Source organism: Zingiber officinale, chromosome 4B, assembly GCF_018446385.1.
Source record: "Zingiber officinale cultivar Zhangliang chromosome 4B, Zo_v1.1, whole genome shotgun sequence".
Classification (NCBI taxonomy): domain Eukaryota; kingdom Viridiplantae; phylum Streptophyta; class Magnoliopsida; order Zingiberales; family Zingiberaceae; genus Zingiber; species Zingiber officinale.
Window position 1 is genome coordinate 126166876 of NC_055993.1, and position 17767 is coordinate 126184642.

The window sequence follows — 17767 nt, forward strand, 5'->3', positions numbered from 1 at the left end:
TTCTTTTTTTTTTAATATAATTTTGTTTTCCAATTTCTATTTTAAAAAATAAAAATAATAACGACTCATATGAAGGATTTATTAAGAGGTTTGTTTTTTTATAGTGAAGGTATATATAAGATTTTTTGTTTTTAATATGAACAAAATCTTAAACTTTTTTTTCCCCCTAAAATCATTAGATTTGCCTGTAAACAGTAGCATTCCAACGGTGGTCTCCTTTTTACAGCTTGATTAAGCGGAATAAAGATGTTGAGAGCGGGATAATTCTAAGCGGTTTAGTATCACCGGTATCTCTCAATTAGATATAGAATTGTAAATCATGGACCAACTCGTCCCCAGGGCATAGTATAACTGGGGATGTATGATTTCATGGTCGAAAGATCCAGGGTTTAATCCTCGGGGTGTCATTATCTGGGATTAACGTCCCGACTATGTGCTTTTAGCTATGTATCTGTATTTACCTCCCTCCATATCTATAGGACCGATTCTAAGAGCCACTGACGGTTCTAACTTGTAAATGGACCAACTAGTGGAGACAATAAATAGCATTTGAAGCTGTGACTTGATTTAATTATCCGATGTGCTTCAAATCATACGCTGCTCAGAGTTACTTTTAATTCTCTCGTGAGATATTAAAAGGTGGACTGTAATTTTTCGTTTTGGTTAAATATGTTGAAAATTAAGTTTTCGTAATTAATAAATTGAATAAAAATGTGAATGAACTATTTTCGTAAATAGACTATCATAAATTAATTTTTAAAGTGAATAATAAATAATATCTAAGATTATTTAATGAACGGGTAATTTAATATAATTAGATAAAAGGCTTACACACGAGCTGGATTTATCAACGTGAATACTAACTCTAATAGGTACGGATGTTAATTCATATGAAATCTTTAAGAGGTGAAAAATAGAGCGTCAGTTTGGATGTGGATTGGACCATCGGAATGATTCTGTCAAATAATTTGTTGAATTGAAATTTTATAGAACCATTTAAAAGTGGGTTCAGGCAAGCCGACCTTATGGATTTGTGTAGATTATCCTCCTAATTCATAATCAGTCTTGATTAGATTTGATTGGGGATTTTTTAACCAATTAGAATAGTGGGTCTGCCTATCCTATCCTATCAGAGTACAACCGTGGGTTTACAAAACCCAAAAAGTTAGGTTTTGTAAACCCAATGGCATTACAGATATGGTAAAAATTAAGAATTCGTGAACCAACATTTAAAATTGAATATTGGGTTCATAGTGATTTTTAATAAAAAGTTAGTGGATATGGGTCTCATTGTGTCAGCCATATACTACTTGTTTCTCTTTTTTTTTTAATTAATGAAGTTGTTTGTTGGGTTTATGATGGTAGGAAGAGATTTATAAAAGTTCTAGATTTTTTTCTTTTGATGTGACAGTGATGTGATATAGTAGGTCCTATCATGAAATTGGGTTTATAAGTTTAGGGTTACGGTTACCCTCATATGATAGATTTTTGATGGATTGATCGGTCCGGCCACGAGTTAACTCATCTGGTTGTGAAAACATATATTCTTGTAGTGTAGTGAAAAAGTTGATTAAAAAATATAATATTTATAGTAGTAAAAGGTGATTACACTTATTCCAAATGTCCTTTATATTCTATTCCCAAGTTATGTAATGGGAGGTAAATCACAAGATCGATTTATATATACGTAGATCAAAACTTAACCCTTACTCTATTATAACATTATATTATTTAAAAGAATGTATCTCATTGATAAGATTACTATAAGAAAGATGCATCCAATGCATCTGAAAATGTAACATAATTTCATGGAATATAACAATCGCACATCAAGGACATCATAAATATTATGTTGATAAGTCTAGAATTATTACAAAAATTATGGGGAAGTTATCCTCTCATTAAATAACAAATCCCGCTGAAATAGAGATGGAACTCTATTTCATAAAAAAATATGGATGAACCAATAAATATGGGCAAATACTCAAATTGGGGCGAGAAGAATTGCATAAAAATTCATCAATATATATGACACATTAATTGAAAACCTACGAGAAAGATACTAATGTGAAAGGGTAAATCTTAAAATATACGCCATTGATATACGATGTGATTAGACGAAAGCATTAACTTACACGTGAGCTAGATTTATAAATATAAATATTAACCTTAGGAGTAATGCGACAGTGGTAAAACATCTCAGTTTTCGTACATGATTTAAGTTTCAATTTTAACGAATTAACTCTAAATTTTTTAATCTCTCTCCTTCTCCTCCATCATGTGGATTTATTTTTACTCCTTCTCTTCCTTTACTTCCCTCTCTTCTCTAAAACAGGGAGTGAATCCTCTAGTCCACAAAGACCGGGTCAATTCATGGTCCAACCTTTGCATTGGTGGGAGGCAATATAATGGCTCCCCACCTGTTAACAGGTGGGGACCATAGCCTCCCACCAATCCCTTTATCCCGGTCCAGGAGCGGACCAGGATAAGGGGACCAGAGGATCTGGTCCCCTAAAACGAAAGCACTAAATTTTATTCATCACTCATTTGCTCCTCTTTTCCCTAAAACAAAAGTCCTAAACACTCATCGCCGCTCATCCGCTCCTTTCTTCCTCCGCTTCCAACCCTAGATACAGGTCATCTTGTTCAACTCTCAGTTCGCACCAAGTGAATTAGGATTTTTGTTCACATCTATACTTGTCATCTCCTTCTCCTTTTTCTACTAGTATTTCAAAATGGCACAAAAAGATGTTGCGAAGGTAGGTTGAGTGTTTATCATTTACTTATCGTAGTTTCTAATAACCAACTGTTTAAACCCCACTACGAGAATACTTTGGTACTTGATTTCAAAGAACATGATGGTGCTTGTTTTCAAAAATTACAACATTAGTGTTGGGTTTCAAAAACCAGCATCAAAATTAGTATTGATTTTCAAAAACACATTGACTAGATGTTGGTGCTGGTTTTTGCAAATCAACCCCAACGTTGGTGCTAATTTTCAAAAATCAGCACCAACGTTAGTTCTAGTTTGTAAAAATCCATTGACTATATATTGGTGCTGATATTGTTGCATCATCTTTGTTATTTGTATTCTTCAACATGCTTACTAGTAAAAGATTTCATTAACTAAATTATAGCTTAAGAATGGTGAAATAACTACTTTGAATTTTTTTTTTCTAGATGAATTGAAGTTCATGTCTGGTAAAGAATTGAAATATTGGTGAGAATAAGGACATGTAGTTGCTTGTTGTTATATCTTGTCCTCCAGTCACATTGTTAGATTTCAACCCTATATTTAAACTATTTACATTCCATTTAATAGTTATAAGTTATTGCTAGTTATATTTCACAAATTAAAATATATTATGATTTTCCTATATACTATTTATCTTAAATCTGGGTTTGTTTTAGTTAGATAGGATTGCTAACTTATTATGTTCATGTAAAAATAGAACATTTTTATTTTTTATGATTAATACATGGAAAATTAAATCTTTTACTAGTTAATAAGTAAATTGATTTAAGCCTTTTATGATTCTATTTTTAGTGTATCCGAATGCAAATATTTAGGCTCACAAAGGATACAAACTTTGAAATTTCATTTTGATATGAAGAATGAATTCAAAAATTCATTCGATATAAATCATACAATATTTTATGGTTATTGCAATTTACTTACATTGATTTTCATCACACACATGTTTATATATGAGGGCTGGGCATGCCCCATACCCCAGCCAAATTAAAGTTCTCTTAGTATTGGAATTAGGAGTGCTTCCTTAATCTACAATTGTGTGAGACATCGCATTTGGCTTGTTTAGCCTGTGTAGACAATTTTCCTCATGGGAACTAGAATTATTAATTCTCGAATGATATTTTATATTTGTTATATTTCTAACAAAAGTGTACAATTTTTTTATGAAACTCAATTCTGCATGTGAATTCTACCGATATTGATAGTGAAATGATACTATTGGATAAAAGACATTGATACTACCTTTCATAAACTGTGATCTAGTAATTGCAATAGGATATTGAGTTTGAAGAACGCAAGAAACAACATTGTTATTGGTTTGAAAGACCAACACCAGCGTGGTACTAGTTTTGCAAGATCAGCACCAACATCCGTGCCACTTGGCACTCAACAATAGATTCTTGTGTGAGTCTCAGAACCATGGTTGAAGGGCGTATATACATTCTATACAGTCACCTTTTCCATCTCATACTAAAATATTAGAAATCTAAGACCCCTATGTCAATCAATAGGTTTCGGTCAAAACTCATTGATAAACATAAAGGACTCTAATCAAACTTATTTCAAGTCCTATGGATTCATATGGGACACGAGAGTCTGAATATGCCTCATTTACTCTTCTTAGACTTTTGTAGCGTTGTTCCAAACGATTTGAATCTTTATGTATATTGTGATACTAGTTTGAGAAGATCAGCATCACTTTGGTACTGATCTTCGAAAACTAACACCAAGCTTGGTGCTGCTTTTGCAAGAGCAACACCAACGTGGTGCTGCTTTTACAAGAGCAACACCAACATCTGTTGATGCGGATGTGGTTTATGGAACAAGAGAGATTAGAGAAGATGGGAAGGGCATTTTCGTCTTATGGCAGGAGAAGGGTTTGAGTGCTTATAATGCATTGTTCATTGATCGAGTAAGAGGAGAGGGGGGTTGGTTCCGCCGCCGCCGTAGAGAGGAAGGAGGTGGAGCATTCCTCTCTCGCCGCCACCTTTGCGAGGCCGCCGGCAAAGCATCTTTCCCATTCCTTCTCCTCTTCGTGAAGCCCTGCTTATCGTCGGTCCCTCTTCGCGCCGACGACACTAACGCCCTCCCTCTCTTCCCGCAGACAGCACCTCCTCCAGCCCTCTTGCCGGCCGTCGCCGCCAAAGGACCGGACCGCCGCCTCTACTTCTCCTCCTCTCGCCGCAGCCACCACAAGTAGAGAGGAGGAAGCTCTCCTTTTCCTCGCGCAGCCACAGGGGTCGACCTGCAGTCCACAGCGATTGTCGCCGCTCCCTCCGGCGCTTGCCGCAGCTCGCAGCGCCTGCCGCCGCACCTTCCAGCACTCACTGCAGTCCACAGTGACTGCCGCCGCTCCCTCCGGTGCTCACTGCAGTCCACAGCGACTGTTGCCGCTCCCTCCGGCGCTCACTGTAGTCCACAGCGACTGCCGCCGCTCCCTCCGGCACTCACTGCAGTCCACAGCGACTGCCGCCGCACCTTCCAGCACCCACCGCAGCTCACAGCGCCTGCCGCCGCACCTTCCAGCACCCACCGCAGCTCACAGCGCCTGTCGCCGCTCCTTCCGACACCCACCGCAGCCTATAGTGGCTGCGAGTGCCGCTGCCGATGCCTCCAGACAGCCTCCTCCGGCGCCCTTCGGGCAGCTGCCGTTCGAGTGCCCACGTATCGTACTATTTGTCCATTCCGGCCTGTGAGCCGATATGGTGTTCGACCTTCGTGCCGCTGTTGCATGTCGGCCTACGAGCCGAGGTTGTAGTCAGGTCGTCCGTTGCCTTGCGGATCCATATCGCATCCGGTTTCTAGCCACCGGGGCCAACTACTCATCTGGCAGACATCTACCTACTCCTCACGATCGCGGTGACTCGATCAGCGCCTCGACCAGCTCATCCATCCATCCGAGGGCGCCCCCCCCCCCCCCCCGAGGTCAGGGTACGTCACCGTATTTATTTTGTACTTATTTTATTGTCCTGTTATTATGTGGATGCTTATATATTCGCGGGACCCACCTCGAGCATCGAGGTACCAGAGATTGGGGCAACCCGGTCGCTGGCTGCAGGGATTGTTGACCAGAGGACTTAAGGTGACTTGGTCAACGCAGAAGACAGCTCGCCACCGGGTTATGGGGATGCGGTCAACCTTCCAGACACGTCATTCCGGCAGGTTTGTCTTCTCAGCTTCCCGACAGGATCATCTGTGTTACTTGGCACATGACCATAACTTCTTGTATGAGTCTTAGATTCGCCCCCAGGGCGTAGCGCAGACGGTGGGCGCATGGTATCTCTGGAGTAATGGCCAGGGGTCGATTCTCAGGAACTGACGACCTTGGGTTTACCCCGCCATGCGCCATGCGCCTATGGTCTGTGTACCTGCATGAACCTCCCTCCATATCCGTGGGGCCGGCACTAAGGGGGCCGCTAAGGTAGCGGATCTACCTTTTTGTATGAGTCTTAGATTCATGGTTGGAGGACATATATACATTCTATACACTCACCCCTTCCATCTCATACCAAAATATTATAAATCCAAGGTTCCTAGGTCAAGCAATGTGGTCATAATCCATTGATGAACTTAGTGGACTTTGATTGGACTCATTTCAAGTCCTATAGATTCATATAGATCACAGGAGTCTAAATATGCCCTCCTTTACTCTTCTTAGACCTTCCTAGTATTGTTCCAAATGATTTACATCTTTATGTATAATGTGGTGCTAGTCTGAAAAGTTCAGCACCACGTTGGTGCTAATTTTCGGAAACCAACACCAAGGATGGTGACCGGAAGCCAAGGTCATGTTGATGCTTCTTTTTCAAGACTAGTACTGACATGGTGCTGTTTTTGCAAGATCAACACCACGTTGGTACTGCTTGTACAAGATCAGCACCAACGTCTGTACCACTTGGCATGCAACCATAGGTTCTTGCGTGAGTCTCAGAACTTTGCTTGGAGGGCATATATATATTCTATACTCTCACCCCTTCATCACATACCAAAATATCATAAATCCAAGACCCCCTAGGTCAATTAATGAGTTTCGGTTAAAATCCATTGATAGACTTAGAGAACTATGATCGGATCCATTTCAAGTCCTATGAGTTCATATAGATCATATTAGTCAAAATATGCCCTTATTTACTCTTTTTAGATCTTCCTAATGTTTTTCCAAATGATTTACATTTTTATGTATATTGTGATACTAGTATGAGAAGATCAGTACAACGTTTGTGCAGATCTTCGAAAACCAACACCAAGCTTGGTGATCGGAAGCCAATGTCACGTTGGTACTACTTTTGCAAGAGAATCACCAACGTGGTGTTGTTTTTGCAAGATCAACACCAACATCCATGTTACTTGGCACACGATCATAACTTCTTGTGTAAGTCTCAGAATCATGGTTGGAGGATATATATACATTAATTGCACTCACCCCTTCTATTTCATACAAAAATTTTAGAAATCTAAGGTCCCTAGATCAATTAATAGGTTTCGGTCAAACCTCATTAATGGACCTTGAGGACTTTGACTGGACTCATTCCAAGTCCTATGGATTTATATGTATCACATGAGTCTGAATATGCCCTCATTTACTTTTTTTTTTTCAAACTTTTCAAGTGTTGTTCCAAATGATTGAAATCTTTATGTACATTATGGTGTTGGTCTGAGAAGATCAAAACTACATTGATGCTGATCTTTAGAAACTAGCACCAAGCTTGGTGATCAGAAGCCAAGGCCACGTTGGTGCTGCTTTTGCAAGAGCAACACCAACGTGGTGCTGCTTTTACAAGAGCACCACCAACGTGGTGCTGCTTTTTCAAGAGCAACATCAATGTTTGTGCCACTTGACATGCGGCCATAACTGCTTGTGTGAGTCTTAAAACTATGCTCAAAGGGCATAAATACATTCTATGCACTCACCCCTTCCATTCTATATAACAAAAATTTCAGAAATCCAATGCCCCTAGATCAATCAATGAGTTTTGGTCAAAGTCTATTGATGGACCTAGAGGACTCTGATAAGATCTATTCCAAGTCCTATGAATTTATATAGATCACAGGAGTCTGAATATGCCCTCATTTACTCTTTTAGACCTTCCTAGTGTTGTGCTAAATAATTTGAATCTTTATGTACATTGTGATGCTAGTCTAAGAAGATTAGTACCACGTCGTGTTGATCTTTGGAAAATAACACCAAGCTTGGTGATCGAAAGCCAAGGCCACATTGGTGTTGCTTTTTCAAGAGTAGCACCAACGTGGTATTGCTTTTTCAAGAGCAGCACCAACGACTATGTCATTTGGCATGCAACCAAAAATTCTTGTGTGAGTCTCAAAACCATAGTTAGAGGGCATATATACATTTTATACACTCACACCTTCCATCCCAAATCAAAATTTTAGAAATCCAAGCCCCCTTGGTCAATCAATGATTTCGATCAAAACTCATAGATGGATCTAGAGGACTTTGATCGACTTCATTCCAAGTCCTATGGGTTTATATGAATCACAGGAGTCTAAATATGCCCTTATTTACTCATTTTAGACCTTCCTAGTGTTGTTCCAAATGATTTGAATCTTTATATGTATTGTGGTGATGGTCTGAGAAGATCAGCACCACGTTTGTGTTGATCTTTGGAAACCAGCACCAAACTTGGTGATCGGAAGCCAAGCTCACATAGGTGTTGCTTTTGCAAGAGCAACACTAACGTTGGTGCTACTCTTGCAAGAGTTGCACCAATGTGGTGCTGCTTTTGCAAGAACAACACAAACGTTGGTGCTGCTTTTGCAAGAGCTACACCAACATGGTGCTACTTTTTCAGCAGTAGCACCAATGTCCATGTCACTTAGCATGTTATCATAATTTCTTGTGGCTAGCGCATGATGTGTTGCCAACTTGAGGTCTGGAGTTCAAATCTCATTATAGCCGAGGTAAATGTCCCTCTCATGCGCCAGTCATTATTCCAAGGGCTAGTAGTCATCTGTGATTTACCTCCTTCATGTTGGCCCTGGGACAGGTTGGCAGTGGCACTAGGGGTGACTGCAGTCACCTTTTGCCAACTTGTGTGAGTCTCAGAACCATGCTGGTCATATATACATTCTGTACACTCACCCCTTCTATTCCATATAAAATTTTTAGAAATTTAAGACCCCTAGGTTGATTAATGGATTTCAGTCTAAATTCATTGATAGACCTAGAGGACTCATATCGGATCTATTTCAAGTCTTATGAGTTCATATGGATTACAGAAGTTTGAATATGTCTTCATTTACTCCTTTTAGACTTTTCTATCATTGTTCTAAATGATTTGAATCTTTATATACATTATGGTGTTGGTCTAAAAAGATCAACACCACGTTGGTGCTGATCTTTGAAAACCAACATTAAGCTTACTGATTGGAAGCCAAGGCCATGTTGGTGCTTCTTTTGCAAGAGTAGTACCAACATGGTTGGTGTTGCTTTTGCAAGAGCAACACAAGCATGGTGCTGCTTTTTCAAGAGTAAAACTAACATCTGTGCCACTTGGCACGCGACCAAAAATTCTAGTGTGAGTCTTAGAACCATGGTAGGGGACATATACATGTTCTATACACTCACCCCTTCCATCCCATACCAAAATTTTAGAAATCCAAAGCCCCTAGGTTAATTAATGGATGTCAGTCAAAACTCATTGATGGACCTAGAGGACCTTGATCAGACTCATTCTAAGTCTTATGGGTTCATATGAATCACAGAAGTTTGAATATGCCCTCATTTACTCATTTTAGACCTTCCTAGCATTATTTTAAATGATTTGAATCTTTATGCACATTGTGGTGTTGGTCCGAGAAGATCAACACCACGTTGGTGCTGATCTTCGAAAACCAGCACCACGTTAGTACTGATCTTCGAAAAGCAGCACCATGTTAGTACTGATCTTCGAAAACCAACACTAAGCTTGGTGATCGGAAGCCAAGACCATGTTTGTGCCGCTTTTACAAGAGCAGCACCAACGTGGTGTTGTTTTTTTTCAAGAATAGTTCCAATGTCCGTATCACTTGGCAAGTAATCATAACTTCTTGTGTGAGTCTCAGAACCATTCTCAGATGGCATATATACATTCTATACACTCACCCCTTCCATTCCATATAAAAATTTCAGAAATCCAAGGTCCCTAAGTCAATTAATGAGTTTGGGTCAAAACCCATTGATGGGCCTAGAGGAGTTTGATCGGACACATTCCAAGTCCTATGGGTTTATATGAATTATAGGAGTCTAAATATACCCTCATTTACTTGTTTTAGACATTCCTAGCGTTGTTCCAAATGATTTTCATCTTTATGTACAATGTGGTGCTAGTCTGAGAATATCAGCACCACATCGGTATTGATTTTCGGAAACCAGCATCAAGTTTGGTGACTGAAAGCCAAGGCCAAGTTGGTGTTGATCTTCTCATATCAGCACCACAATATATATAAAGATTCAAATCATTTGGAACAATGCTAGAAAGGTCTAAAATGAGTAAATGAGAGCATATTCAGACTCTTGTGATTCATATAAACCTATAAGACTTAGAATGGGTCAGATCAAACTCCTCTAGGTGCATCAATGGTTTTGACCAAAAATCACTGATTAACCTAGAAGCCATGAATTTCTAAAATTTTGGTACAGGATAGAAGGGGTGAGTGTATAGAATGTATATATGCCCTTCGACCATGGTTCTAAGACTCACACTAGAATTTCTGGTTGCATGCCAAGTGGCATGGATGCTGGTTAGTGCTCCTCTTGGAAGAGCAGCACCAACGTGGCCTTGGCTTCCAGTCACCAAGTTTGGTGTTGGTTTCTGAAAATCAGTACCAACGTGGTGCTGATATTCTCTAACCAGCACCACATTGTACATAAAGATGAAAATCATTTGGAACAACGTTAGGAAGATCTAAGAAGAGTAAAAGATGACATATTTGAACACCTGCATGTGATCTATATAAACCCATAGGACTTGAAGTAGGTCTGATCAAAGTCCATCAATGAGTTTTGACCAAAATCCATTAATTGACTTAGGGGTTGTGGATTTATAATATTTTAGTATGAGATGGAATTGGTGAATATATATATATATATACCCTCCAACCATGGTTCTAAGACTAATACAAGAAGTTATGGTTGTTGGAACCCCAAGGTCATTTTTTATGTGATCAACTAAGTTAGGTTAGATCCTGTTATATTTTGATTCCTGTGCTAAGTGTGCAAGAGCTTATGAGCGCAGGAAGTTGAGCGGAAGACGCAGCTAACGAGAAGGATGACACAGGAGAGAGCCGACGAGCTCGGTGCGTCTGAAGGACAAGGTACTGCGGAAAAGTACACCGGTGGACGAGAAGGGCGTGCGCGGTCGTCCGAGGGATGAGAAGCTGGGGAGGAAGGCTGCTTGAGGAGAAGGTCAAAAATTGAGTTCGGATGAGCCCTATTTCGGTTGGTCACAATTACCCAGACGATCGGAGAAGCAGAGGAGCGAAAGAAACTGATGAGGACTGCTGGAAGTGCCCTCAATGGAGATTGAAGGCGCCTCCGAGGCGCGCCCGCGCCTCCGCCAACTTCGGGCGAAAGGCGCCCTCCATAAGCATGGAGGGCACCCTCCATAATCATGGAAGGCACCCTCCATGAGTATGGAAGGCGCCCTCGGCCAGTCAAAGCAGCCGTTCACGGTGGATAAAGTTTTATCCACTGCGCCTCATTGGAGGCACCCTCCAAGCCCTTTGAAGGCGCCCTCAAGCTGCAGATAAGTTTTTACATGTGTTATAAAAAGACCCCTGGACCTAGAAAAGTAGTAACAACTCGTGTATTCATTTCCTAGCAATAGTCTGAGCTGTTAGGGTGTGTAAGAGGCTTCTCCACCTTCACCAAAGGAGATTCTTAGTGAGCTTTCATCTGCCTTGGATTAACAACCACCCCGGTTGTAACCAAGTAAATTCCGAGTTTCTTTTTTTTTTAGTTTCGTATTGTTTATTTTTATACTATTGCTGCTAATCTAAGTTGAAAGACGAGAAAGGTGTTGTGATTTAGTGTTTAAGACAACTCAATCCTCTCCAACTGGCCTACCCGGTCCTACAATGGTCATGTACCAAGTTGCACAGACGTTGGTGATGCTCTTGCAAAAGCATCACCAACATGACCTTGGCTTCTGAACACCAAGCTTGGTGTTGGTTTTCGAAGATTAGCACCAACATGGTGCTGATCTTTTCAGACTAATACCACAATGTACATAAAGATTTACATAGTTTGGAACAACACTAGGAATGTCTAAGAAGAGTAAATGAGGGCATATTTAAATTCCTATGATCCATATGAACCCATAAGACTTGAAATAAGTCTGATCAGAATAATCTAAGCCCATCAATGGGTTTTGATCGAAACTCATTGATTGACATAGGGGCCTTGGATTTCTGATATTTTGGTATGGGATAGAAGGAGTGAATGTATAGAATGTATATATGTCATTCAACCATAGTTCTGAGACTCACACAAGAATCTATGGTTGTGTACCAAATGACACGGATGTTGGTACTAACCTTGCAAAACCAGCACCATGTTGATGTTGGTCTTTCAAACCAGCAAAAATGTTGTCTCTTGGGTTCTTCAAACTCAATATCCCATTTCAATTGCTAGATCACATTTTATGAAAGACAACATCAATGTCTACTATCCAATGATATCATTTCACTATCAATATTGGTAGAATTCACATGTAAAACTGAGTTTCATAAAAAATTGTACACTTTTGTTAGAAATATGATAGATATAAAATATCATCCAAGAATTAATAATTCCAATCCCCATGAGGAAAATTGTCTACACATAGGTTAAACAGGCCAAATACGATGTCTCACACAATTATAGATTAAGGAAGCACTCCTAATTCTAATACTAAGGGAACTTTGACTTGGCTGGGGTATAAGACATGCCTAGTCCTCGTATATAAAGCTGTGTGTGATACAAATCAATGTAAGAAAATTGTAATATCCATAAAATAATGCATGGTTTATACAAAATCAAATTTTAAATTCATTCTTCATTTCAGAATGAATTTTTAAAGTTTGTATCCTTTGTAAGCTTGAAAATATTTACATTCGGATATACTAAAATAGAATCATAAAAAGCTTAAACCAATTTACTTCTTAACTAGTAAAATACTTATCTTTCCATGTGTAATCATAAAAAATAAAAATGTTGTATTTTTACATGAACATAATAAGTTAGCAATCCTATCTAATTGAAACAAACCTAGATTCAGGAGAGATAGTAAATAGGAAAATCATAATATATTTTAATTTGTGAAATATAACTAACAATAACTTGTAACTATTAAATGGAATGTAAAACTGGCGGACAAGATATAACAACAAGCAACTACATGCCCTCATTTTCATCAGTATTCCAATTCTTTACAAGATATGAACTTCAATTCATCTAGAAAAAAACTCAAAGTAGTTATTTTACTATTCTCAAGTTATAATTTAGTTAATGAAACCTTTTACTAGTAAGCATGTTGAAGAATACAAATAACAAAGATGATGTTGCAATATCAGCACCAAAGTTAGTGCTAGTCTTTGCAAAATCAGCACCAGCATGTGGTCAATGAGTTTTTGTAATCCAGAACCAACGTTGGTGTTGGTTTTCAAAATCAACACTAATGTTGGAGTTGATTTACAAAAACTAGCACCAACGTGTAGTCAATAGATTTTTGAAAATCAATACCAACATTGGTGTTGATTTTTGAAGACTAGCGCTAACATTGCAATTTTTGAAAACTAGAACCATCATGTTCTTTGAAATCAAGCACCAAAGTATTCTCGCAGTGGATCTTAAATAGTTGGTTTTTAGAAAATACGATGGGTAAAAGATAAACATTCAATATACCTTCGCAACAACTTTTTGCACCATTTTGAAACATGAGTAAAAAAAGGAGAGGGGGATGACCAATATAGATGTGAATGAAAACTCTAACTCACTTGACACGAGCTGAGAGTTAAACAAGATGACTTGTATTAGGGTTGAAAGTGGAGGAAGAGAGAAGTGAATGAGCGGCAAAAGAGGGTTTACGACTTTTGTTCTAGGGAAGAGAGGAGAGGATGAACGGTGAAGAGGCTTTAGCGATTTTGTTTTATGGAAGAGAGAGAAGTGAAGGAAGAGAAAATTAAACCCACACGAAGGAAGAGAGATATTAAACAATTCAAATTTACACCAGATCATCGAAGGAAGAGAGATATTAAACAATTCAAATTTACACCAGATCATCAACCTACGTATGTTTTCACACATGATCGCTCATATAAGAGGTGCAGAGTATTAAAATTATATATATATATATGAAATCTAAAAAAACAATGCAGAAAAAATTAATTATTTTAATTGATCATTAAGATTTAATTTATTTATTTATGGAATAATTGATTGATTGATTCGAATATTAAAATATCTAATTAATTAATTAATTAATTAACAATTTACTTGATCAATCGGCGGCAGGCTGCAAATTCAAAGAAAAATCAATTAAATTGATAAAATGCAGCTGCATAATTAATTGATTATTTAAATCAATTAATAGCTCTTCAATGCTTTTCAATGCTTCCATTTTTGTTTTCACCGGATACTGAGTTTACAGTGATTAATTTTAAGTAGACAATCCGGCACCATATATATTTTATCGATCGAATAAATCTAAACAGATAGAGGTCCCAACCTAATAGCCCAGCGTCGTCACCAAATAGTTTGAGCACCTATCCGACAATGCACTGCATGCGAACCGAATCCTCGTGGCTTGGTTCATTCCGCCAAGTTGCTGACCATCGCGTCACGCCTTGGGGGGTTTCAAGACTTCTATGCAAGTCATGGGTTATTATATCTCGAAATATAATTATCGATCATAACTATAATACTTGAGCGGAGTAACATCATCTTAAGAAAAGAATTTTTAATTAATCTTAAAAAGTGTATGATAAATTTACTCAAAGGTACGTGTCGATTGGGATTATAAACAGGAGAAGATCTACATAGTCATATCAATCATAACAGAAGATAAAATTTGCTATCCAATAATTCCACACCATCAATCCCATAATTATTTATAAAAAGATAAATTAGTAAACAGAAATTGATCAGTACAGAGAATTTTTTTTTTCTCGATGATCCTATTCGGAAACTGAGGCCGACGAAGGTGGCGTCGACGTTGACAGAGCGGTGAATTTGACACACTCTGTATATGTGTGTCAAACACTTGGACCCCTCGTGGAATCAGGGACCTGTGACAACGGAACTAATGGTACTCGGGTCCTGCATACACTCAGTCAAGCATACGGAGCGTTAGAGACCATAAACCAAGTAAGAGGTTATTGGCGCAGGACCTTCGACGCTCAAATCAGATCCTTTTTCCGATGAAGAAGTATACGGATGTGCGCATACTTGACTAATGAAGATTGAAGAGGACCCCATTTTTATACGACTCTGCCTACCTCTTGAGCCTGCACCTTGCCAGAGAATGTCAGGTGGTAGGGCGTGTCGGGTGAGGGAGGATGTCTGATAGCCTCCCATTGGTAGAAGGAAGGCTCAACTCTTAGTGTGTGACAGAACATTGGAATATTCCCCGACTCACGACAGTTATTCTCTGACAGATTATTGCGATATCTCTAACACTATTGTCGTTTAGTATTATCGGTCTTGCCCAAGTTCAACCATAGACAGCTTGAGATGATTGCTCAACTGCAGTGTAAGGACTGAGCCTTGATGCCTTAGCCTGTGTGCAGCCGGCTAGGGGCTATCAAGGGACTACGCTTGATCGAGATGAAGAGAATGAGTTGTGCAGAATCGGTTGGGAATCATCTTAGACTGTGACCTAAGACTAAGCATGCATGACCCGACCGGGGCAGAGCCAATCGGGGATTGTCTGGCGCCAGGGCCATATGTAGAGACCGAGCTTGGATAATCTAAGAAGTAGGTAGCCGATCAGGAACTAGTTAAAACCCTAGCCCGGGGCTCAGCCCTAAGGACCCGACTTGTCTGTGACCGACCAAGATTTACAGAGGGTGAAGCGAGGAAGCTGAACCACCACCTCCCTTTGACTGTTAATTGCTACGTCCTCTTGAACATTTACTTTTTGGCATTATCGGATCCCCCATCTACGCATAGTATTACTCGACTTAGTTGAGATTCGAACCCTTATCCAATGATAGTAACTCTATCTCATACTAACCAACTCAACCTAGATACTACATTGTCATATCAAGCTCAACGACAAGCTAATTCACTAGATCAAACCAAGATGTTGGATAGATATCGATAATATTCAACAACAAAATCAAGCACAACCACTGATGCCTCCATTAGTTACGACTAAATCATGAAGTATGGCAATGTTGTCTCTCCTAATTTAGCCTGTCATCGGTTGGACATCTACCAAGCTGGACGAGGAATCATCATCACAATTCATCACTCCATTGATTCGTCTCTGTTTGCCCAAATATATAAAAAGTTGCAGCTACTGATTGATGCCTTTACTCACAGGCTGTTTGGAAGCATTATCCAGAAGAGTTATCAATCAAAATATAGTATATTATATTATATTGAACATATGGTTCCTTTAAGACTCAGGATGGAATCAAGCATTCCTAACCCTACCTGCTATACATATATCAATCATCTCTTCTTTCATAATCCATGTTTATAAATTTTCCAGTTCCACCCAAGTCCCCTCTATTGATTCAGTAGTCCTGGTTAATTCTCTTTTCTTCATGCCTGGACTCCTTTAGCACGCAAGTCATGGCCAAGCTCTTCTCCTTCAGCTGTATCGCAGGCGAAAAGCAACCGAATCAAGCAGAATTTGCTGATCCAACAACAAGTAGTTGCAGTGTGCACTCTTTAGCTTATCCTTGTGAAAATTAGTTGACCCTGTTCTTTTCTGTGATTGCCAGGTCAGGGAGAAGAAAGTGAGAAGGTGATCAAGAGAGGTAATAGGATTCAGAAACTGATCAAGAGCTTATCGTGCTTACTGGAAGAGGAGGAAGAAGAACAAGAGCAAGAGATGGTGATCGGGTTTCCGACCGACGTGAAGCATGTGGGTCACATAGGGTGGGATGGAAGCAGCAACAACATCGGTAGCAACAATAACAACAACAACATCATGGACTTGAAGAGCAGCTGCAGGATGAATGGACATGAGCTCCTTTCCCTCGACTCACTGTCACTGAAGCAGTTCGAGGCCGCCATGGCCTCGATCACGGTTGCGGCTCATCTTCGATGAGGTGTGTGGCTCAGTGATCATCTGTTCGTCTGATTCTTCTTTGTACTCGCTGTTGCTCTTGCTCTGCTTTTAACAATGGTGGGAGGATGTTAGCTTGTTTTAGTATATCAATAAGGCCTTGGAAATCTACTCTTTCTATTGATTTGGAAGAGGAAGAAAAGATTCAAGTGAGTTCAGTTTAATTTGTGTTCTCAACTGTTTCTCAAATTCTCTTGGGTTTTGCTGAATTTCCGTCTAGATCGTATGAAATATATCTCTCGATATGAATTGTATTTTCTGTTCTTCAAATTTTTATTAATGTACAGAAACCAAAGAAGTCAAAGCAAACTAAAGAAGCCATAAATGAATTTGATAGCGGAGTTTCATTCACCAATAACTTGTGCAATTAAATTGTTTAAGAATTTGGACTTTTGATCACAAAAGTGTAAAACTTTAGGACGATGAATGGGGCAGGTCACCTAAAACATGAAGACGATCTTGTTTGCATCTACAACTCAATGCTTTTGTCTGCTCTGCAAAGAGAATCAAGTCATTGTACAACTCCTCACGGCAATGATTCGTATATGTAATTAGGTGGAATCTTTGACAAAATTTACAGCTTCCTTAATCCTTATCATGAGCATTTATGAAAGCCTTCGTATTGTGTATATTGTGTTGAGACTTAGGCACCTCTAATAATTTGTGATCCGGTGATAAGGTGGGGTCCCCATCCCGTAGGAGGTCATGACCACATGAAAAGTCAAAGTCAAGGCAG

General features: G+C 39.2%; 1 protein-coding gene across 1 annotated transcript; it reads left to right on the top strand.

Annotated features, from left to right (window-relative positions):
- The first annotated feature begins 16360 nt into the window (after window positions 1–16360).
- Window positions 16361–17213, top strand: LOC121977930 (CRIB domain-containing protein RIC7-like). Its single transcript, XM_042530331.1, has 2 exons — window positions 16361–16611; window positions 16685–17213. The coding sequence occupies exons 1-2, from the start codon at window positions 16533–16535 to the stop codon at window positions 17011–17013; spliced, it is 408 nt and encodes a 135-aa protein (XP_042386265.1). The 5' UTR covers window positions 16361–16532; the 3' UTR covers window positions 17014–17213.
- The last annotated feature ends 554 nt before the right edge of the window (window positions 17214–17767 follow it).